Source organism: Podarcis gaigeae, assembly GCF_964106915.1.
Source record: "Podarcis gaigeae genome assembly, chromosome: 10".
NCBI classification, from domain to species: domain Eukaryota; kingdom Metazoa; phylum Chordata; class Lepidosauria; order Squamata; family Lacertidae; genus Podarcis; species Podarcis gaigeae.
Window position 1 is genome coordinate 35901325 of NC_139686.1, and position 23190 is coordinate 35924514.

Genomic DNA, 23190 nt, shown 5'->3' on the forward strand with positions numbered 1-23190 from the left:
AGCCTCCTCAGTCGGCGGCGTCCGAGCGCGCGCGAGCGTCCTTTGGGCACCTCCGAGTGCGCCTTTCCGAGCGCGCGGAAGAGCTCGCGCGCTGAAGCTAAGGACAGGCGGAGGGAGCGGGAGCGCGAGGTAGCCCCCCCGCCCGCTTCCCTCCTCGGCTTTGCTGAGGCCGGCAAGAAGCAACAGCAGCAGCAGCAGCTGCTGCCCTGCCGCCTGGTTGGCTTGCCGCTGCGCCGCGTGCTCAAGCCGGAGGCTGCTTTGCGAGCGCCCCGCCGCCCCGCTCCAGCCAAAGGAGCCGGCGCTGGGCTCGCAGCAGCCGAGGCAGCCCTGGCTCTCGGGGGAGCAACCCTGTGCATGCTGCCACACGCATGTGCGGGCGAAGGCTCCGGGATCGGAGCCGCTGCCTCGGCGGGCATGAAATGTGCGCTCCTCGGGCTGGCGAAATCGCCCAGCAAGAAAGGCGCCGCTGAATGGCCGAGGGGGGAGCGGGAGGAAGAAGGCGAGGAAGAGCCGGCCGGAGCCAGGAGCCCCAGCCGCTGCTTGCCCAGCATGCTGAGGAAGGTAAGCCATGGATGCGGCGCTCCTCTCTCCACAGCCGCGAAGGTCGCCCAGGCTGAGAGGAATCCCGGGCAACAGCAGCAGCAGCTGCGCCTCTCCCTCGCTCCCTCCGTCTCGGCGCCGGCGAGGCTTCGCGTTCGGAATTGGCGCGCTTCGGGGCAGCGACATATGGGAGCCTCGTTTGGTTGAGACCCAGGGAAGGGAAGGAGGGCCACCACCTGCTCCGTGCGGTTCCCCCAAGGCAAATAAAATGGGGAGGTTGCCACACGTTCCTGACAGGGAGGAAACACCGGAGAGGGTACATTGCAGAGGGGGCTTTTCCGTCGGCCGCTCTCCGGTGTCTTGCCGGCTAGTGGTGTCTTTTTATTTCAGTGTGTCCCAAGCCTTGCGAGCGGCTCTGTGGGTCGTACGAAAGCTGTTTCTGTGTGACAGAGAGACCCGGCGCCCTTTTACCATTTATTACCCCCAGAGACAGAGCTGCTCGGCTCTCATAGGCGTTTTTGCGGGATCTGGCCGTTAGAGTGCGCAGTTTCCCCAAAATCTCTCCCAGTTCCTCACAGTGAGGAATCTTTGGGGTTTTTTTTTGGGGGGGGGCGGCTTTCCAGTAATTCGGCCTCAAGTGGTACCTTTCCCTAGGCATATGTTTATCTTCAAATATGTGCCTTTCTTATCGTGAGGGGACTGTTGGTAAGGCAGTTAGCGAAAGGTCTTGTTTCGGAGCCATCTGACCTGACTGCTTCACCTCATTTTGGATGTTGGCTGTGTTTTTGCTCAGGGCGCGAAACAAAATCTCAGGCAAATCAATGGGCAAGGTTCCCACTGACGTGCAAGGCTTTGTCGTTTTTGTTTTTAGTCTGCTGGAGTGTGGCATGTGTTGCTCTCATGGACGCACCTCCAGCACATCCAAATATGCCCAGCTGCCCATATATGGAGTGGACCTGGAGCCCTGCCCACCTGTGCATACCACTGCTTGAGAAGAGCATCCTGGGTTGTGGGATGTGCGTGGCTCACTTGGCCTGTTTCAGGCGTGGGCATGGACAGTTGTGTGGACCAGAGGATGCACCCCGTGAATGTTGTGTAGAAGCAGTTCATACCCTATACGGAAGTGGAGGAAGTACTTTTTGGCCACTCATGAAGTGGGACTTCCAGACCTTGTACCTGATTTTTCTCATTTGTAATATTCAAATAGGACTTGCTGTGCTCCATTTGTAGCAGGGTTTATTTTAGGGTGCCAGTGAGCAGCCACCCTCACTTCCTCCAGCAGACTCCATTCCACCTCCTTTGGTTTTCTGGGTTTCCCCCTCCTCAGCAGACACTGAGCACTCTCTGGTCACTCAGCATCTGGGTATGTGATTGGTTTTTTAAAATTGTTTTGCATTTGCTTTTTACTTCCCTTAAGTATTTTTTGTACTTCCGTAGACCTTAGGTTTTGCCCAAGCATGCTGATACTGACTGTTTGTTTTCCAGTTGCCCCAGTACAATCCTGCCTGCACTCAGCAACTGAGTTCGCTATTAGAAGGGGTGATAAACCAACTCATTCAAAAATAGTTCTCCAATATTAAACTTGTAGCAAAATGATGATGTTAAGGGTGTCCAGAGAAGCATTTTGCATATAAAAGAAAAAACACTACTCTACAGGTGAGTTTTGAGGTGTGCCCTGAAGCCATATGCCCCGCAGAGCTGAAAAATTCAACAAATATAGGACCTGTGATGCTTGGATGTCTTGAGGTAAGAAAATGTCTCAAATGACACCTGGCAGTCCTAGTAATTGTAAACTCTTCTGGGAACAGTTGGCAACTCCCTGCAAGGAGTTCACATGCTTGGGTATGATTCTTAGCACAGCTATTGCCCAGGTGTGTGGAAACCTATTAAGGTCAATGTAGTTCCCTGTTATTCCCATCATGACTCTGATGCAATCACTGTGACCAGTATTGTGCCAACCTCCTTTGTCTTCCAGTTGTGTACAATCATTCTCAGTTGTGTCTAGTTAAAGAGCACTCAGATGTGAATTTAATAAGTGCAGTGATTCACAGAACTAGAGAATGTCATGGGACCTGGTAGGCAGGATAGTCAAATGTAAAAGCTGGGACTGAAATTCCCTCTTCCACATCACTATTGAAAGCGTGTAGGTCGGTGCTACCCTTGGCCACTCTTACTGGGAGGTTATCTAGTCCAAGCCTGCTCAGTCCAAACTTAAAGCCTCTGATCTAATATGCGCGCCCAGCAGTTTCCTTAAAACCATCTAAGGAAAAATATCCTGAATCATGGGATGAGATCCACTAGTGTGCCATGAGTGTGTCACCAGGATGCCAGGAGTCAGTTTTGGGTGGAAAATTGATAAACACTAGGTCCTGCTAGTAAAAGATGAAGTAAAAAATGTGGGAGAACCTAAGAGGAGTTCAGGTTTATGGAAGAGGATTCTGAATTAGAAGTTGAATGGCAGCATCACCTGAAGGTGTTTTTAAAAAGAATCTTAAGTAATATTGTATAGCATTGCAATGTAGATTTGTGCATGCTGCTTTTATTATGGACCTCCTAGTTCACAATGTTTGTTGTAATCAATCCCATGCACAGCATGGAGCCATGAATGACTGAATGCCACCATTACACTTTTTATTCGTGGCAACTACACTGGCTTACCTACAGGACTGTGGGCTCCATTTTGCAACTTCTGTTTGGGAAAAAAAATCCACTGTGCTGCTTCAAATGGTTAAAGCGATATACAACTAAACATGTGTCAATCTTGCAGCTACTACGTCACAGTGGTGCTAGTCAGAGGAAAATTTGAGAGATTTGCATTAGGATTATTCAACATAAGCACTTTTTGAAGTCAGTAAGAAGGGCGCAAGTGTATGTAGCTACTCTTTTGGCTTGAAACATGATTGATTAAAGTTGCCTGAGATTGTTTTGTGTTGGGGTTCAACAAAGCCTTCCGTCTGCCCACCCCCTCATTTCTGCATTTGCCTGATAGTAAATCCTGTTGGCATTGAATCAGATTGCTCCCCAGTAAATACCTATTTAAGCTTGGAGCTGTTGGGTAGCAAAACTTTCCCATCTACAGCAGAAGCCTCTCCTCACTACAGTATGTGCTTTTAGTTGCCATGGAATCCTGTACTTAAACGTAATGTTAGCTGCAGCCTCTGAGTCAACTTCATAGCACATGCTATTGTTTATGGCTCTTGCAAAGCTTAAATAAAGGACTTCAGGTTGGCTAAGAAGAATCCTTTTCTACATTGTACTTAAACACAGAAGAGGCACTGACAGCAGCTACTTGATACAGGGGTTGCATTGTTGAAAGCAACTTGCCCTTGCTTTCGCTGAGCCAAAGAAACAGAGCTGAGAAACAGCCGTGAGCTATCTTTAGGGATTGTTGGTGTGTGGCAGTTCTGCCTGCATCTGTTGTTGGTTGCATGGCCATGAATTATTTCACTGGCATAACATCTCAGGCAGGAAGGTAGTTTATTAGATAACACAACTTTTCATTGCTCGTTTTGTGTAAAGCTTGTCGTAATAATAGTTTTAAGTAGAGAAGCACAAGGTATCTTAATGTTCATTAAAACTGGCAAGCAGAAATGTGAAGAAACACCTGTTAAGATTAGTAACAGGCAGGTTGGAATCTTCATCCACAATGGCATTTTTTTGTACAGAGAATGGTGGCACGGTAGCACTTCTTTTAGGGAGGGGGAAACTAACCCAAGTTTTATGAAATTTAGTGGTGTTCCCACAGTTGGCATAGATGGAAGCTGAAGTGGGTCAACCATCCATTTTCCTGTTGTGGTTACATGTGGATAATCCTTATATGCACAGGCTAACACATGATTAAGGGCAGATTATTTAATTATTTGGTTAAGGCAGCCTTCACCAAAATCTGGTATTTTGGAGCTGCAGCTCTGTGTTAGCTACAGATGATGGGAATTATAAAAACCTGAGGGCACCTGGTTAGTGAAGGTTGGGTTAAGTGCTTACATTGTCTAGCTTAATAATTAAGCAGCAGGTAGCCTCATATTAGGGACGCGGGTGGCACTGTGGTCTAAACCACAGAGCCTAGGACTTGCCGATTAGAAGGTCGGTGGTTCGAATCCCCGCGACAGGGTGAGCTCCTGTTGCTTGGTCCCTGCTCCTGCCAACCTAGCAGTTCGAAAGTACGTCAAAGTGCAAGTAGATAAATAGGTACCGCTCCAGTGGGAAGGTAAACGGCGTTTCCGTGCGCTGCTCTGGTTTTGCCAGAAGCGGCTTAGTTGTGCTGTCCATGTGACCCGGAAAAACTGTCTGCGGACAAACGTCGGCTCCCTCGGCCAGTAAAGCGAGATGAGCGCCGCAACCCCAGAGTCATTCGTGACTGGACTTAACTGTCAGGGGTCCTTTACCTTTACCTTTAGCCTCATATTTGTGGGAAATTAATCATTCTGGCTAGTATGTGTGAATAAGTTTCAGGAAAAATTCTTTCTTGCCCTTCTTTCACTTTTGAGCAGTGTCATTGCCCCTTTCCCCTCAAGAATCCCCAAAGCAATGTGGTGCCATTTTTTTTCAGCCAGTCAGATTTGATGACACCATCAAGTCGAATCTGAGAGATCTCATACAGCCAAATAATAAAGTCAAAAAGAAGAGATAACATTGCCTTCACTTTGGAAAGGCTATTGATGATGTCATGCACTCACTTTTTACCCAGCACGAAAGGTTCCTAAATAAACTTCACGCTCCCGTAGGAGAGGACAAGAGTCCTTTTATGAAGTTCTGTTTATGTGTCGGTAACTGGGTAAAGGAAAGGAAATGGAGTTAATAAACTTAACTGTTTTCAAATGGAAAAAAGAAAGTAGTGGAGTTCTGCAAGAATCTATATTTGGGCCCATGGCATTTTAATTTATTATCTGGGATCAGAGGTATGCCATGTGGTAGCCAAGTTTGTGGGGGACAGCAGTTTATTCTGGATGGTAATAGCCAAGCAGGCTGAAAAGAACTCCAGAAATATCTCTCCAAATTGGATGAAAGGCACACTAGAGGAAAATCCAATAATTGATGGGAATTGGAATCCAACAATTTCTGAGAAACTACACGTCTGTCACCTCTAATCTGTAGTATAGCTACGTTTGGAAGGGCAGTTCAGGTCCTCTAATGAAAAAGAGATATCATTAAAACTGGAAAAGAGAAGAGCAATTTAAGTAGCATGGAGATTGTGGCTTTTCCCAACAAGGCAAAGCTAAAGTGCTTAGGGCTTTTTAGTTAAGAAATTGAGAGGGGACCTGATTGAGATTTACCAAATTTTGAATGGTCTGGAGCAGTGGTTCCAAATTAACTAAGTACAGTACTGCAGATCCCCTGTTTGTCAAAAGCCAAGCCACAGACTGCATACTTTTTAGAAATTATTATTATTATTAATCATTACATTTATAGATCACTTTTATCTCCCAAGGAACTCAAGGTGGTGTACATGTTTCTCTTTCCTCCCATTTCATCCTCACAACAGCCCTATGAGATGGGTTAGGCCAGGGGTCTGCAACCTTTAAGACAAAAAGAGCCACTTGGACCTGTTTCCGAAGAAAAAAAACCTGGAAGCCGCAAAACCGGGAAGGTGACGTCGGGACGGTGCGTGACTAACGCACGCACCGCCCCCATGTGACGTCACAGCCAGTACAGCGCCCGCCACAGTGGGAAGTGTCGGGGCGCACAATGCGCCTCCTCCCCTCGCTAGTATCCACCCCGGAGCCGCAGCAAAGGTGTAAAAGAGCCACATGCGGCTCCGGAGCCGCGGGTTGCAGACCCCTGGGTTAGGCTAAGAGACACGGTGACTGGCCCAAGGTTCACCCAGTGAGCTCCTTGGCTGAGTGGGGATTCAAACCTTGCTTTCCCAGGTCCTAGTCCAACCCTCTAACCATTATACCACGTTGATATCTCAGTGGCAGTTTTTGTTGTGTGAATGGTGCCAGGGATCCCCTGGGTGGCTTATGTGGATGCCCTGAGGTCCGTGGTCCGCCAGTTGGGAACCACTGGTTTAAAGAAAAAGTTCCAAGGAAGAAACATTTCTTTCTCTCTAACAACTACTACTACTACAGTGAAAAATTGTCAGCATTGTATTCCAAAGTATCACGTCACACAACCTGTGAGGCCATTTCCCCCAAACCCACGCCACCTGCCTATCAGCTGACGTCACTTGTGATGTCATCAGATAGTTGGGGTTAAATCCTGCATTGGCTCCACACCTGTTCTCAGCAGAGTTATCAGCCAAAGCAGTAGGATTTAACTTGCTGCTCAGTTAATGGAACCTCTGTGTACCAGAGGCAGTATACCTTGAACACCATCTTCTGAGGACACGCAGTAGAGGCAGACATTGTTTTCATGTCCTGCTCATAAACTTTCTGGAAGCAACTGAGCGGCTGCTGTTTGGAATAGGATGCTGGACTAAGTGCATCCTTAGTTTGATCTAGCAGGTTTTTTTAAAAGTTGTTAGATGAAGTGATTCATTGGTCCACCGTGTCACAGAGAAAAGGCTGCAAAGTTTGATAAGAAAATGCTATTTCTAGCTATAACCTGCCACTTTAAAATGCAAATAAATTACTTTTCTGAAATCACGTCACAGGCTTTGGCTAATGGTAAAATGGTAAAACACATATTGTTGCCTTAAATGGCAATTAAAAAAAATTCTTTTGCAGGACTCAGTTAATTTTTCTGAGAACCAAAAAAACAAACACACACACACCAGATTCAAAGAGGATTCAATCTGTGCCATTTTTATTAACCCTTTAAACATGACACCCCGTTCAATAACAGTGCTAAGCCAGGCTATTGTATAAGGAAAATGCTAATTAAATCTAAACAAAAATTATACGAAGCAATATATTCCAGAAGTATATTACTAATAAAGTGTAAGGTTAAGTTATTCCTTTTTTTGGATATGACAATGGTAAGCTATTTTATTTTCTATTTTATATATCCAAAGACAACAAAGGCCTTAAATCAGCATCATACCTGGGTATTTTTAGCACAATCAATGGAAATACTATTGTATTTGAAGTTACCAGCTTAACAAAATGAATTATTATTTTTTTTTTAACCATGGCACCCGACAGGGCCGGTACTAGACATTCTGCTGCCTGAGCAAGGAAGCAAACGGAGACAAACCCTCCCTGCCCCCTTGTTAAGGTGCATAATATCAAAGGAAAGCCAAATTATTATGGCACATTAGGCAGAAAATCCCACAAGTACTATTTGTTCTCTCCTCCCTGGCAGTAAAAACACAGTAATAAATACTTAGGAATATGCTGCCTTTTTGTGACACCCCAAACCAGCCGCCTCATTCTGCCTAATGGTAAGGCTGGTGCTGGAACCTAAAAGCCAAAGCCACCAGACTTTCCTTCTACATTGTATAAAGGAGATGTTGTTCAGTGGATAAAGTCTTGGCCTTTGACTGGGAAGATCTTTATTTAATGAAGCTGACTGAATGGCCCTGAGCAAGTAACTCTTGCAGACTAGCCTACCTCACAGGGTTGTTGTTAGGATAAAATGGGATAGCAACACGAGGGTTTCCCTGGGTGTGCTGGATCAGGATCAGGATAGAAATGGACTACCTCCATCTTTTCCGTAGGTCTTGCGTAACAGAAGCACTTGGATTGTACACTGCAGGTGCAAATGACAGGAGTCCCTTTCCTTTACCTTGCCGCAGTGTAGACAGAGCAACTGCTCTGTTTTAAACAAATCTGGTGTGCTCTGTGTCTTGCAGAAATACTTCATGTCTGACATTGGATTAGAAAGGCTGTAACCTTTGTTTCCCGTTGTGAAAAGTGGGCCAGGTTTCTGTGTTGTTCTCAGCAGTATACATATTTTGAATTAAATAACTTTGAAATGTTAGCAGGCATAATAACACTGTGACTACGGGGATAACAGCTTTTTCTTTGCCCCCAAAAGGCATTTTGACAAGCTGAATGAAAAGTGTAATATAAAGACTCTGTATTACATGCTGGACTATTATGCAGTGAAATAGAATCCCATAGATATAATGTTCCCATTTTTCTTACACTAATTCATACGAACACGTGAAGTCACATGTGTTATACAGTAGTTTTCCATGTTCCTTTTTTCCCCTGTGTGCCATTATTTGTGTTTTGCTGGATGTAGCAATTATTGAAAGGCTTAGTAGCTTATAGCAGCTCACAGGGATGAGAAGGCTCTGTTTTTCACAGTTATTCTCACAGAGTTAATTGCATCACTTCGTAAATGCATTCAGTGAGCTCAGGCTGAAATGTGACATTTTGTATTAGACAGTTCTAGTCTGGTGTCGGACCCTGCTGCTCTGAGGGAATTATAGGTTTGTCTCTCTCGGCAAATGTGTTTGGGTTTGCTGCAGTGTTAGTAATTCCATCCCTTTGAGGACTGAAGTATGATTGGGCCTGCTTGCCTGCTTTGGTAGGAGGAGGAAGAAAGAGGTTGTGGGTAGTGCGAGCAGAAATAAACATTAAACAAAATATGTTTTCATTGTGGGCATCGTACAAACGGATGTTTATTTCAGATTGGGGGGGGAGGAAGTATTTTTGTAGTTCTGAAACTATTACTATGTAATGTGAAAACATTTTTGCTATTGGAATTTTAAAATAAATCATATAATATTTATTCTGGTTAGATTAGTCATTCACATTTTTGGCAATGTTTTCATAATCACAGCTTATATTTACTTCAATTCCTTAAACTAATTGAAGTTGTTACTGCTTAGGTCTTAATACTTAGGTTCTGAAACAAGTTGGTACTTTCTGTCAGTTTCTCATCTTTCTATAAATCTCACTCCTCCTGAGGCTCCTCTATTAGTATACCAGACTAGGGGATCACCACATACTCCCATCCTAACTGGTTTGGGATTCCTCTTCTCTCTCCAGAATATCTATCCCCTTCTTACTGAATTGAAACCCAAGTAGAGCGTTCCTTCACGGTTCCACTTCTCCTTTCTCTAATTCAGCTACCAGTTCTCACTTGTCTATATACTCTTAATAGAACACCCCAGCTCAGAGACTTCCTTCTCAGCTGTAGATATCTCCTGAGAGGACTCAGCTACATTGGCAAAGAAAAAGCGCTTTATATGCGTTATACATGCATTATAACACAGTGGCACCAGATGGCGCTGTGGAGTTCTGATTTTGCCAACCCGATTTCTCATACAGAGTTTACAACGTGTTTAACTGAAATGCTTCTTTGATGTGTCTAGATCCAGCCAGGGCGAATTACAGCTCAGAGGCTATATACCCCTATCCAACTGAATGCCAGTAACCCATACTCCAGTTTTATTTTTCCTTCCCAAAGTGCTATCTCTACCCCCTCTTCTGGCTAGCTGTACCTGCAGCCAGTCAGAGTCTCCAGCCCAGCACTCTGCAAGCTACATCACTCTTTTGCACTGGGTTGCTCTTTACATCATTCCTGGCGCCCTTGAAAATAGGTGCCAGGGTCAAATTGGTGTTTGAATTGTGACCTGTAGAATTGTGAACTGGATTTTAAACATGGTTTGTTACGAACAAACCTGTTGCCTGAATTATCAGGGGTATGAATCAAAGATTTCCCCTATTGGTGATTTGACTTTCCTTTCGATCAGTGACTGACTGGGAGATCTGAAGCACCTCTTACATGACTCATAGGCTTCAACTCTACAAAAATTGCATTGCAAATCAGAAACATTTTGAAGGAACTTTCATTTGCATTTGTTAACCTTTTGGCCATGCTTAGACTGAATGTAGTTTGCCAAAGTACTGATGAACCTGGAAGAACAGAATGAACGGCTCAAATGATCACATAAAAATAAAATGCCAAAAATCTACATTTGGATTTGGTTCAGACTTTAATGTCCAACAGGCTCCAAAGAGGAAGCACTTAAGAGTATTAATAACACTTAGGGAACCTAAGGTTTTCATGGCTGCTTTTTATAATTAAAAAGCTGTTTTAACAATTTAATAACGAGAATAGTAGCTTTGAATAGATGACGATACTAGGCTGGGCCCTGCATACCTTGAATATGATATACTACCCTTTGCCCCAACATAATCTATTACAACTTAGTATCCCCCTCCAACTTCCATCCTCTCTCATCACTGGCCGTGCTGGCTTGGACTGATGAGAATTGTAGTCCAACAACTTGTTGAGGGCATCACACTGGTTACACATGATCTATTAGGTCCACTGCTAGTCCATTTGCGAAGCTAAGCAGGGTCCAGGATGATTTCAAATTGGATAGGGGACCACGTGCTGAAATTCCTGCATTACATGTGGTTGGACTCTGAGTTCCTCCCAACTCTACAATTCTATGATACACTCAATTATTCTGTTTGTATGCTTAGTTCATATAGCAAGGGTACATATAGCCATTCACATTGGCTTCTAAAGCTATAACATTTCTGGAAATTAAGCAAATCGTGGCTGGTCCTCCATCATTATCATCATCACTACCAACAACAACATCTTTCTTAGTGGCATCAGTGCACTTGGTATTGTACAGCAGGTGTGGGGACCATTTGGCCATCCAGATATTGCTGAATTACAACTCCCATCCTCTTGGCCAATAACCATATTTTCTGGAGCTAATGGGGGTTGTAGTTCAACATCCGAAGAGATAAAGGTTTACCACACCTGTTTTACAGGGTAAGTAAAAATGCCATACAGATTCCTGTCAAAGTTTGGAAGGAAGAGGACAGAAGGAGAGGAGGGACAAGACTAATAAGGGATAAATTGGAACAAATCTATTTAAATGTACTTGGACTTAAATGCCATTGAGTAAGAAATGGGCAATGGGCTAAGAAATTGCTCCTTTTGAAGTGTTTGAAATGCCTTTTTGAAGCATGGGAAGTCCCAACAAAAAATAATAATAATTCAGGCAGAATATTTGGACTATTTGATAGGTATATTGTATAATTTGGAACATTCAATGTGATTTGATTGGATTGTTAAAATGGGAAACTTAATAAAAATGACTAAAAAAGAAAAAACAAATGCCTTTTTGGTACCTAAGACAAATTTTGATTTGGAGTTCAGCATTAGCATGTGCTTCTCTTATTTAATTTTCTAGTCCTTGATATAAATTTGGTTATAACTAACTCACAAATACTGTACATTTTTCATTAATTCACTTACGGCATGTAATTTAGGTATTGTTGTGATACAGCTCTGGCTTATGGAATAAGAATGTTAAATTTGTAATACAGAATGATGTCTGTGCCACAGCCAATACATGTAATTTCAGGGTAGGAAGATAAACCCATTTGCTTTTAAAAATTAGATGGGAACATTTTCTGTTCTCACCCCAGAATGCCAAAATACGCTAACTATGCAGAAACGATTATACAGTGTGCTTATTTTCCCACAGCCTGTTGTTTATGCAAGCCGTACCCATAATTGCCTCAAGACTTCGTGAATTGTTCATGACAATTTCTCATTGCTAAGCAATCACTTAATATGGTTAAACTGCTAAGCTGAAGATAAATGACTTAAATTATTACAGAATAATAGCACATCTGCTAAGACCCTTCTAGAACTGCAGCAACAGTAGACTTGTAATCGGAGAGGAATTCTTCATGTACAAGAAACATTTTGTTAAGCTGTAGTATGTGAGTTTGGATATACATGATTAACAACAAACCCTCCTTTACAAGATAATATATGTTTCAGTTCTGCTTTATTTAATGAATCCCTTATAAACAGAACTGAGGGAGGTCTATTGCATGACATTCTAAGATCCCGAAGGAAATTAGGCTCCAAACAGAACTGGCACAGCCTCATGCCTTGTTTGAGTGTGTCCCACCTCCAAATATGTAGTGGAAGTTTTGACGCAGAGATGCATTTAAATGAAATTTATTTCCCCCCCCCCCCCCAAAGAGTGAGAGGGTGTGTGTGTGTGTGTTTCGGTGGCACAGTTGTATAAGTAGAATGTATCATGTGAATACCTGCATACTTAAAGCGTTCTGGATGCTGAAAGTCTTGCGCTGCCTGAATTACAGTATTACCATGATTTTGCCAGGATTAGTTCACCACTTTAAAATGTGGGCGGGATCAAGGATATCTTCCTGCAAATATGGGTGACGTAATGAACTAGCGTATCATCCAACATGCTGTGACTCCGCCTTGTCCGGGAGCCAATGGTCTGCAGCCTGCAACAGGCTGTTTTAGTGGGCGGGTCCTGGGGGGGGGAGTCAGACCCAAAAGAGAACCTTTTCTTTCTGATCCATTCCTAAACAGAAGCTTTAGATTTGCTATTGCCCACATACTAACCCACGTTTTAAAAGCCTTTACCTTACTCTAGACAAAGTTGCTGGTCTCTGCAATGGGATGGTCTCTGCAATGTGGAACTTTCTGCATTCCTCATAGCAATATGTGTGGTTTATCATTTAATTCCAGTGTTCCATATTTCTGTCACAACTTTTTCATAGCAGGCACTTTAAAGCACTTGGCTATATCAACAGCAGAGGTAAGCAGGGGATCCTTTAACGGATATTATGGCGTCCCTTTCGCGGGTGGCACTGTGGGTTAAACCACAGAGCCTAGGACTTGCCGAACAGAAGGTCGGTGGTTCGAATCCCCATGACGGGGTGAGCTCCTATTGCTTGGTCCCTGTTCCTGCCAACCTAGCAGTTCGAAAGCATGTCAAAGTGCAAGTAGATAAATAGGTACGGCTCCGGCGGGAAGGTAAACGGTGTTTCCGTGCGCTGCTCTGGTTCACCAGAAGCAGCTTAGTCATGCTGGCCACATGACCCGGAAGCTGTACGCCAGCTCCCTCGGCCAATAAAGTGAGATGAGCGTCGCAACCCCAGAGTCGTCCATGACTGGGCCTAATGGTCAGGGGTCCCTTTACCTTTACCTTTTATGGTGTCCCTTCAAGGCCCCAGCCCATTTTGGGGACTAGCACGTTTGCAATACAATCAGGTAACAGGACAGGCTCACAGTCATGGTTCTTACTGGTTGTGGGCCTGAAATCCCTTCAACTCTCTACTCCCCAACATGCATTTGGCATGGAGGCTGGGCCATGGTACTAGTTTGTAGTAAGATTGTCCTGTGACTGGATCCTCAGCTTATGCTACACCAAACTCTGCTAGCATTCTGGTCAATAAAAGCTGTGGCCATTTTTAAAGCCACTGTAAGCAGCCTTTTCTTGCTTAACATTCTCCATGCTATGCTGCAGGCACAACCATTGCTTTTGTGACAGAAGCTAAAGCACATGTATAGAGTGAGGCCAGGTGGCCATCCATTCATAGCCATCGGGTACAGAAAGAACTTGTTCTAACTCAGGGGCAGGAAGCTCGTGGCTAAACTACAGTTTCCTTAATCGCTTACTAAATTTGCTAAACTACAGTTTCCATAATCCCTGACCATTGGCCATGCTGGTCATTATCTAATATTTCAGCAAATGTGCCTGCAGGAGTTGTGAGATGCATGCAAACATAAGTTTGTTACAGTTTATAAGAAATTATTCATCCCCCCCCCCCCCCGTAAATAGTCCTTTTACTACAGTGATTGAACTTGCTAAATCAAACGGCTCAAATAAAAAAAGCAAAAGAAAGGAACTCGGTAGTTAGCTTGAACTTTAATTGCTTATTGAGTTTGTACTTCCTTACACATTAACGTTTTATTATCCCACCTGAGGAAGTGTAGCGTTGAGCTGAGTGCAGAGCTTATAAAATTAAAGTTTTGAAATCTGCATGCAGAGCTTTGTGCCTCCACCGGTGGTTCATTTTTAGCATCAGAGTAAGAATTCTCATTAGAACATATCATTCAATATGTTCTACCGGCAGAGAGAACTGAGAGTAGGCAGGTCCTTTCCATTAGTTCTCTGTTACGTTTCTTATAATTCCTGATATTAAAAGTACTCTAGGGATTTGCAATGGAACAAGGCTATTAATAAAGCCTTGCACCAACAAAATTTCAGCATACTCATGAATAACTGAGCATCCTGAAGATGTGGCATTGATACAATAATACTTGAATAGTGCTTGCTAGATAAAGCAGTTCTGTGGACTGGTGTCTGGGCTGGATGAGGGCCAATAAACTGAATGAATCCTGGCAAGATGGAGGCACTGTGGGTGGTTACCTGCTTTGGATGAGGTTGAACTCCCCCTAAAAGAGCAGGTTTGTAGTCTGGGGGGTGATCCTTGATTCTTCTTTGTTGCTAGAGGCCTAGGTGACCCCAATGGCTAAGGGTGCCTTTTACCAATTTCTGCCGGTAAGACAGCTGAAACTGTTCTGGACTGGGATAGCTTGACCTCTGTTGTTTATGTGCTGATAGCCTCCAGGCTGGAGTAGTGCAATATGCTCTATGTTGCGCTGCCCTTGAGATTGCTCTGGAAGCTGCAACTGGTGCAAAACGCAGCGGCGCAGCTGCTCATTTGGGGCAGGATATCACCAACACATTACCCTGCTGTCAAAGAATTGCACTGGCTGCCAGTGAGCAACTGCAGTAAGTTCAAGGTAATTGTTTTGTGTATAAAGCTATGGACAGCTTGGACCAGGATACCTGAAAGATCACCTCGCACCTTATATACCCAATGTGCTCTGCAAGTGAGGACAGGGTTGGTGGACTTTGGTAATCTTTCATAATATGACGCCTTGCACAAGCCCAAAATTTGGCAACCTCAAATGGATCTTCTCAGTTTTGCACCCCTTCGGCTTGGCGCCCTTGTGTGTGTGTGGGGGGGGGGGACTGCCTGCACTGACTTAAATCCAGCACTGGCGAGGAATTCTTGCAATTACAATCTTATCAAGAGGTCTCTTCTGCACCATGTTGGGTACAAATTGGGGACTTGAGTGTTGTAGCACCTACACTTGGAATTCCCTCCCCTTGGATATTAGATAGGCGCCATCTCTGTTGTCTTTTTAGCACCCACTGAAGACCTTTCTTTTTCAACAAGTCTTTTAAAATATCTTTCCCAGTCTGTATCTGTAATGGAATTGTTTTTAAGATGTTTATATTGTTTATCACTTCTTGCTTGCTGCCCTGGGCTCCTTTGAGAGTGTGGGAGGTATATAAATGAAAAAAAGAAAGAATATTACAGGATTGTAATTAGGAACTTTGAAACTTATGGGTGTAAAGGTTTTTAAACTGACCTCTTCATATCTTAATGGTGATGTTGTGACAGCTTGAACCTGGAAGTCAAAGATTTGCAATACTTGTTGAGAATAGCGACTTGAGTAAACAAATAGTTCCCAACATTAATTTTCCGATTTCTGTGCAAAATATTGGTAGAAGGAGGTGTTCAGTGTATTTTTGCAATACTCCATGTTACAGTGGAGAAATTCTGTCATGTTGCTCAGGCTTGGGAGGCCGCAGATAGAAGAGGAAATGAGTTGGTAGATTTCTAGTGGTTAGAGAGGGGAAGAACTTATTTTATTTTTATTATTATGTTTGTTCACTTATCATTATGGGGCAGTGGAATAGACAATACAGTAACAGAAGAAAGTTAAAATCCTGTCTCGTTGCCATGGGTGTCCAGCAGGAAAATTGTTTCCTGCGTTTCAGATCCTGTAAGATACAAAATATTCAGCTTCTCTGGGACTAACAAGACTGAAATATACCCAGCTTCCTTTAATATAACAGTAGTTCTTGTTTGGTGGGCTGTTGTATTAAGCTTCAGATATTCTGTCTGCATTTAAGACTGCCAGTTATGAGTTCTGCAACTTTTTCAGGGTACTCCGGAATATGCCTCCAGCTGGGAACACTATCATTTTCATACAAATGCATTTGTACAAACTGATGGGTTTTAATAGTTCCCACATGCCCAATTTTGTACATATTGTTCTTTATTGCTAAGCTCCCTGCACTATTATCACCTGGCTACTGAAACATTGATTCACATTCCTGTACAAAAAAGAATCCCCTCTGATGAAAATCTATTAATACATCCAAAACCATTTGAGATCACCCACAGATGATCTTTGTGTAAGCTACAACAACTGTAATGTGGATTCAGATTACAGCAATTACCTGAGAGCAATAAAGGGCTTTCTTTCCGTGTACTGGCTAATATATGCTTCTAATTATGAAGTGCTTAAGATTACTCTTGCTATGCCAGGAAGGCTTTAGAAAGACTATTCTCAAGAACTGACTCAATTTGCCTTTCATAACAAAGTGGTTATCATTTTTTTGTTTTTACTGTCTTGAACCCAAGGCCAACAAGTGATTAACCTGTAAAGTGTGAAGATAAAGTGTCTTGTGACGGGCTAATATATGTAAACTATCTCATTTGCCTTTGGAATAGAAACCACATTTCTTCTAATTAGATAATATGTTATTATAATAAGACTGTTAGGCTTCACAGCACAAATAAAAATTCTTTATTCTTCTTTTAAGTTGGCTACCATGCAAATAATACAGTCAACTAGGTCCTCAAATGCAATATTGTAGAACCACAACATAACATTATACAGGAAGACAGCTGAACCAGCAATACCATGGTTTTCTCCTAGCAGAGAGTGGGAGAGGCAAACATAAGTTCAGTTGCAGGCTGCCATCTTTTCCTGCAGTATTCTTTGATGTCAGGACAGACTTTTCAAAGCACATGGTTCAGCTTGTCACTTGAAATAGCAGGCTGATGCGTTGTTTTGCAAGCAAATACAGTATACTTGTGAGAAGGTTTTTAGCCTGCTGCTTTACTTAGCAAGGCTGTAGTACTTCATCAGTGACAGTGAGTAAATCCACTTGCAACAAGGTGCCCTAGTCTACCCTTTCACAGGCCAAGCTGGAGTATTCTAGCGGTTCTTAAGATCTAGAGCTTTGCTTCAGGACTCAAATGTGCAACCAGTGGGCCTCCAACTGGACAACCATTCCCAACATCACTGACTTCACAGTGTTGTGAAGGCTATCTGTATGGTGCACTCAAAGTAGTTTGCACCTCTATAAAATGTCCCATGATTATGCATTAGAGCTCCGGATTTTAATATCTTAATAATTGTGGTAGACATGACAAGTTAATAATTTTGTAAGGTATATTTCAAGGGCATTATTCAGGGAAAAGGAGCCAAGATCTAAACAGAGTGGTGTTCATTTCAAAAATTTAAGGTGTATCAGTGTGGTACTAACATCTGCAAATTCCAATTGATTTACTGCTGTTTGAGGAAGATCGTTGTTGTCAGTGTAACAGTTTTTCTTTGCATTGGCTCTTCCAGCACCTGCTGAGCTATTTGTATTAACTGACTGTTGGGGCTTCAGACAAATGGATTATATACCTGCGGATATTGTGCTTCTGTAGAGCAAACTCCCACAGTGGCTGTTCAGTGGATGGATTAAAGCATTTACTGGCGAAATTACATGTAAGCTAAAATAGCGGGCTTGGAACTTGGAAAAACTTGGAACCACTGGAAAAGTGGTATCTCTTTTATTCAAAGCACTCTGTACTATGCATTTAAAGCAGATTCAAAGCACATTATTTTCCCCAAAGAATTCTGGGCACTGTATTTTATTAAGGGTTAACTTTGTGAGGGGTAAGCTACAATGCCCAAAATTCATAGAGGGAAAGGATGAGTTTCAAAGGTGCTTTAAAGTATAGTGTGTATACGATTTTGGTCAACTTCCCAGGCAATTTGCATTTACTAAATGTCTGTAGTTCATTAACAGTGCACCTAAAATATATGCTTTTTATTCCATTGCCACATTAAATAGTGTGGTTGAGATTATCTCCAGGAAGGATGGCATTTTAAAAAACTCAGAACTGATGCCATGTGATGACATGTAGATAGCTGCTCTGTGATAAGCATTACACCTACCTTTTAGATTTCATTGTAAATTGTCAATTCGGTCCTTCTGTGTGTCTCAGTATGTCTATGTTACCAAGTTAAAACACAGCTACCACAGATGGTTCTTTTTCTCAATTTGGATCAAAGCTGGTATAGGGAAAACACAGTATTTCATATAGAACAACAGGATAGATATGAAATGTGGCTGTCATCATGTGTCCTACACTTCCCAAATCAGTGATGGGAATGCTCTGAATAAGGAGCATTATAACAAGAAGCCTTTGCTTCTGATGTAAGCTATACACATTATGTCACTGGCTAACCTAACGTGCAGATAAGCTGAAGAAACCAGAATCAAACCTTGGTCTGAATGCTGCTTGACAAGCTTTAATAACAACCGATGAAACAGTATGTTTTTTACTAACAACTTAAAGATGTGCACTTTGGCTGTGATCCTAAGCACTTTTTATTATTATTTAATCAGCAAGATGTGTCCTCTTCAAGTCAATGTGTCTTTGCTCCAGGATGCTGTTATCTTGATCAAGATGGCTTATCTAAGATGGCATGGTGTCACACAGCGCATTTGATCCTGACAAGTACATCTTGTTACTGTAAACTCGACAGATCTGCTTTTGGTTCTTAGTTATAACCCACACAGTATTGCAGTTGCCTGTCAGAACAAGTATTACAGCATTGCCATTGTGTTCCTCTGATTTTGTCTCTATTCTGGGATTTGATATTCCTCATAAGCGCAACTTAAAACTTCAAGAAGAGGAAGGAGATAAAATAATGATCTCAATGTTAGTATTGTGTAACTGTAGAGGTGCTAAGTCGAATGCCTGTGTGGTGATCAATAATGTGGAGAGTTTTTATTTCATTGTATCTTCTATCCTGAACTGAAGGTGTTATGATGATGCTGTGTGTTATTTGTATAGCGCAGGGGTAGGCAGTCTCTGGCCTGTAGGCCAATATTGGCCCACCAAGATTTCTAATTTGGCCTACAAGGTCTTTCCCCTCAAAAGCATGCTTGCCTGTTAACCACTGAGTGTGTGACATCAGCTGATGGGCAGGGTTCAATTCTGCATTTGCTGTGCATGCCAGTTTCCCACAGGGAATATTTGCAATTCACTTCTAATGGAGGCCTGGGATTTATAATACATAGGTTTCACAGACTGCTAAGGACAACTATGTTGCTACAAAAGCTATGTGCCTTGTCAGGTTTTTTTGTTATGCCAGTTTGCATTAGAGACCACCCTAAATAATGGTCCTTGATTAAAAACCAATGAAATCTTTTGATAGGTAAAATGGTTCTGACTGTATAAAATAAAAAGGAAGCCTGACTGGCAGAGCATGTGAAGGGCTCATGTGAGAGTCTGCATCTGGGAGCTGAAGCAGCAGCATTTGCCTGTAGAAGAAGCAGAAGCCAGAGTAGAACTGGGAGGTCCTAGCAGCAGCAGGCAGTGGCTGTCCAAAGAAGAAGACCAGGAAGCTGAAATAACAGAAGGCTGAAACTGAGGAGGTCTACAGGGAGAACAAGACTCCAGCAGCAGTCCTCTAGAATAGTAGGAGTCAAATTGTCAGCTGTTGGCAGTTGTCCACAAGAAGCAGTAAGTTCCTGCCTAGACAGAAGACAGTATAAACCTGTGAGTTGGCTGGGGGAGGAAAAGATAAGAGTATTTGGCTATTGACTTAGACTAGGAAAAATATCTAGGTAGGTTTACAGAAAGTGTCATTTAAAAATCTAACCTGCAAATATAATATGATATTTTGTATAAGTTTTAATAAATAATTTATTTGTTTGGCTTTTAAACAAGTCTTATATTCACCCCCCCCTATTTAATAAGTGTTTAACTTTAAAGCTTTTAAAAAATGAATTCTATTAGCATGCTGGGGGAAAGATTCGTTGAATAGTCATATGCTGATGCTGTCTTGGCCAGAGGTGAGGCTACTAACCATGTTCACATTTCTACGCCCTAACGTTTTGAAAGCAATATTTGAGCACAGTGTCAAAACATCAAGACATAACAAGCAGCTGTCTTGTAAGCAATGTTTGGCCCTTTGCCACTGCCTTGAGTCCCTCATCCGATTCCTTTCAATTTTCAGTGGATAGGAAAAAGCAAAACAGATGAGAGAAAAAGTGAAAAAGGAATTGGTCAGTTCTCCCTTGAGTATCATCTTCCTCTGCCTTTAGCTCTGACAATTAATCCCTGCTTTCCTACTGCAGGAATCTGAATTATAAATATGTTGTAGAAGAAAGCATGGGAAAAGAATACCACTAATAAAAAACAACAGTTTCACGGCTTTGGAATATGATACAATTATTTGCTAAAATAAGGCTCATTGCCTTCTTAAACAATGAAGCTGTCAGAAAAGTCAGAGCAGAAATATATTTCACACTGATTTTCCTAGATATATTTTCTCCTGCAGCTTCTTTTTCTGTAACAAAAGAAGAGAGAATCCAGTCCTAAATAACTGCTTCAAGATATGAACAGATTGCCTTTAGTTTGGGAATACTTCTACAAGTATTTATCTTGCCAGGAAAAGTTGTTAAAGCCTGTTGGTGATTTTGGTAATCCATAGATAAAAATGGAGGCTAGTTATCAGTGAGGATGAAAGTGGATTATATGTATTTTCTAGAACTCCCGTACTGCCAATGAGTAATACATATAGAAGAAATTGGACTTGCAGTAGTACAATGTTGCAGTATATCTCCATTAGCTGCTTTTTTGTTTGAATTTATAACATCATCATTATTAGAATTTATATACCGCCCTATACCCGGAGGCCTCAGGGCAGTTCACAGAATAAAATCAAAATATAAAACCACAAAATACATAATCAAAATAAAAGCAACCCAATAACCCCCCACAAGAAAAAAAAACACATTTTAAAAGGGCATAGGGTGCCAATAAAATCAACCAAAGGCCTGGTTAAAAAGGAACATTTTTGCATTGGCCCCTAAAGGTGTATAATGAAGGCACCAGGCAAACTTCCCTGGGGTGACCATTCCACAGATGGAGAGCTACTGCAGAGAAGACCTGTTCTTGTGTTGCTAACAAGACTCCCTTCCTGGGCCTCAGATGAGCTCTGCACAGGCCTTTGTTGGATGCCTTTAATTGAGGTTCCTCGTTGCAGAGGGTTAGACTTGATGACCCGCAGGATCTCTTCCAACTCTAGAATTATATGATGCTATGAGTCTGTCTATGCAGCATGTGTGCTGATTTGGCCCAGTGTTTCTGTGAGCCACAATTGCACTTGACAACTTTCCCCCCTTTGATTGCCTTTCTCTGTAATCTATGAGATGGCATAAGGTCAACCCATTTGCTACCCTGTCTTACCAACAAATGTGCCAACATGTTGAAAGAAGCACTGCAGCCGTGATGAATGATGTCTGCTTCTAATAGGTATCAGTTTATTAGTGTAGCAAAGTGTAGGCACCAGTCTGGCAATTTGAAGGCTAATGTTGCAGAAGAGTCATGCATACACCTCTTAGTGGTGTCTAGGAAACTCTGTTACCAGATGTTTGACCATTCTCATACACCTACAAGAATAGGGCTCCTCCCAAAATCATTCTTGTATACAGGCAGATAGGAATTTAGAGTTGTACAATACACCACAAAATTGAGCAGTGAATTAGAAGCCCTTGTTTTGTCTACTATGAGGGTGAATTCTGTTTTGATACTGTTGTTGTTCCAAGCAGCAGATCCAAGGAAGTTTCTGGTGATAAAAGCTGATTTTTATAATATTATTTTGTAAGAGAGCTAAGGGGGAGAAGAGGGCAAAGGGGTGAGAAACCTTTCCCCTTAAATTATGTAAAGAGTGTGGAACAACCTGGTATAAGTAGACACTGGAGGTTTGCCCCTACATGAGCAAGAGGGGTAGAAAGAGATGGATGTCAGGGGCTGGGGGTTTTTTTGTTCCTCACCTCTGAACAAGAGTTTGGAACAATATCTGAGAATGTAGAAGCTCCTAGGTGAGGATTATAAATTGGTAATCTGGCACACTGCCAGAGCTATTTTTAGTTTGCTATCTGTGCTGTAATGGCCAAAGTCCTCTGGGGTTGTTTGTATATTTTAACAAACGAATGTGGTTCCACCTCTTCTTACCTAGATAATATATTTTCCTGGGAAGCTTAAGAGCACCCCCAGAAGAACAGGTAAATACTTTCTGAGAAGCCTAGTTGAATCAGCCCTTATTGTAGACAGGAAGCAGTCTACTTATATGTGTTCTCCTCTTTATTAAGTCAAGTCTTTTATGTTCGTCCTGGTTCTATAATCAGCATGATTCAGGGCTGGTCTAGTGGTTGCCACACCTTTGTATTACATAGTTACATACTGTTTGGAAGTCACACGACTGACTTGAATTTAATTGGTATCGCAGTCACTTGCAGCAGCTCAGCCTATCTGGCCATCAACTGCAAATGCCATCCATGAACTTTGCCTCCTTAGGAAAGCAGACTTCGTTTTTGTGTTACAGGTTTAAACTGGTATTACTGCCGCGTTGTGCTGTTTGTTGTAGGTACTAGTGCTAGTACAAGTCATGGCACAAGCTGGTGTGCAGGCTGCCTTGTGAAGGCAAACCCAGGACCCTAAAATAATTCTTTTTGACCAACTAAATGGCAGACCCAGATGGGGATTCAGATGAAGGCTTGATATTTAAGCAGAAGACTTGTGCAGATCTGCTGGTAAGGAGTTAAGAAATTATGATGGTGGTCCAATGTCTTTTAAGAACACCAAGGTTTCTCAAATTCTGTCAGAATCATTAATTTGATCTTTTGGTCTCTGGTAAACAAATTGTGCGTTTTATTAACCTGCCGTTTTGTTTTGTTTTAATGCAAAGGAGTGTGTGGTTTTGTGGGTGGGATGAAAAAAATCCCAAACAAGATTTTTGATAATGTCCTTTGTTATTTCTAAGGTTCCTTGTGTGTGTGTGTGTGTGTGTGTGCGCGTG

General features: G+C 42.4%; 1 protein-coding gene across 2 annotated transcripts in view; it reads left to right on the forward strand.

Moving 5' to 3' along the window:
* The window catches only part of TMCC3 (transmembrane and coiled-coil domain family 3), a 91852-nt gene continuing 68662 nt past the window's right edge, over nucleotides 1–23190 (forward strand). Inside the window, exon 1 of one of the 2 annotated variants that reach the window (XM_083698692.1) lies at nucleotides 1–561. In XM_083698692.1, the coding sequence (XP_083554818.1) occupies nucleotides 355–561 (207 nt within the window). In that variant the 5' untranslated portion in view covers nucleotides 1–354. Of the gene's footprint in view, nucleotides 562–22699; nucleotides 22925–23190 lie in introns of those variants that run through there. The other variant, XM_083698694.1, reaches the window with a different exon arrangement.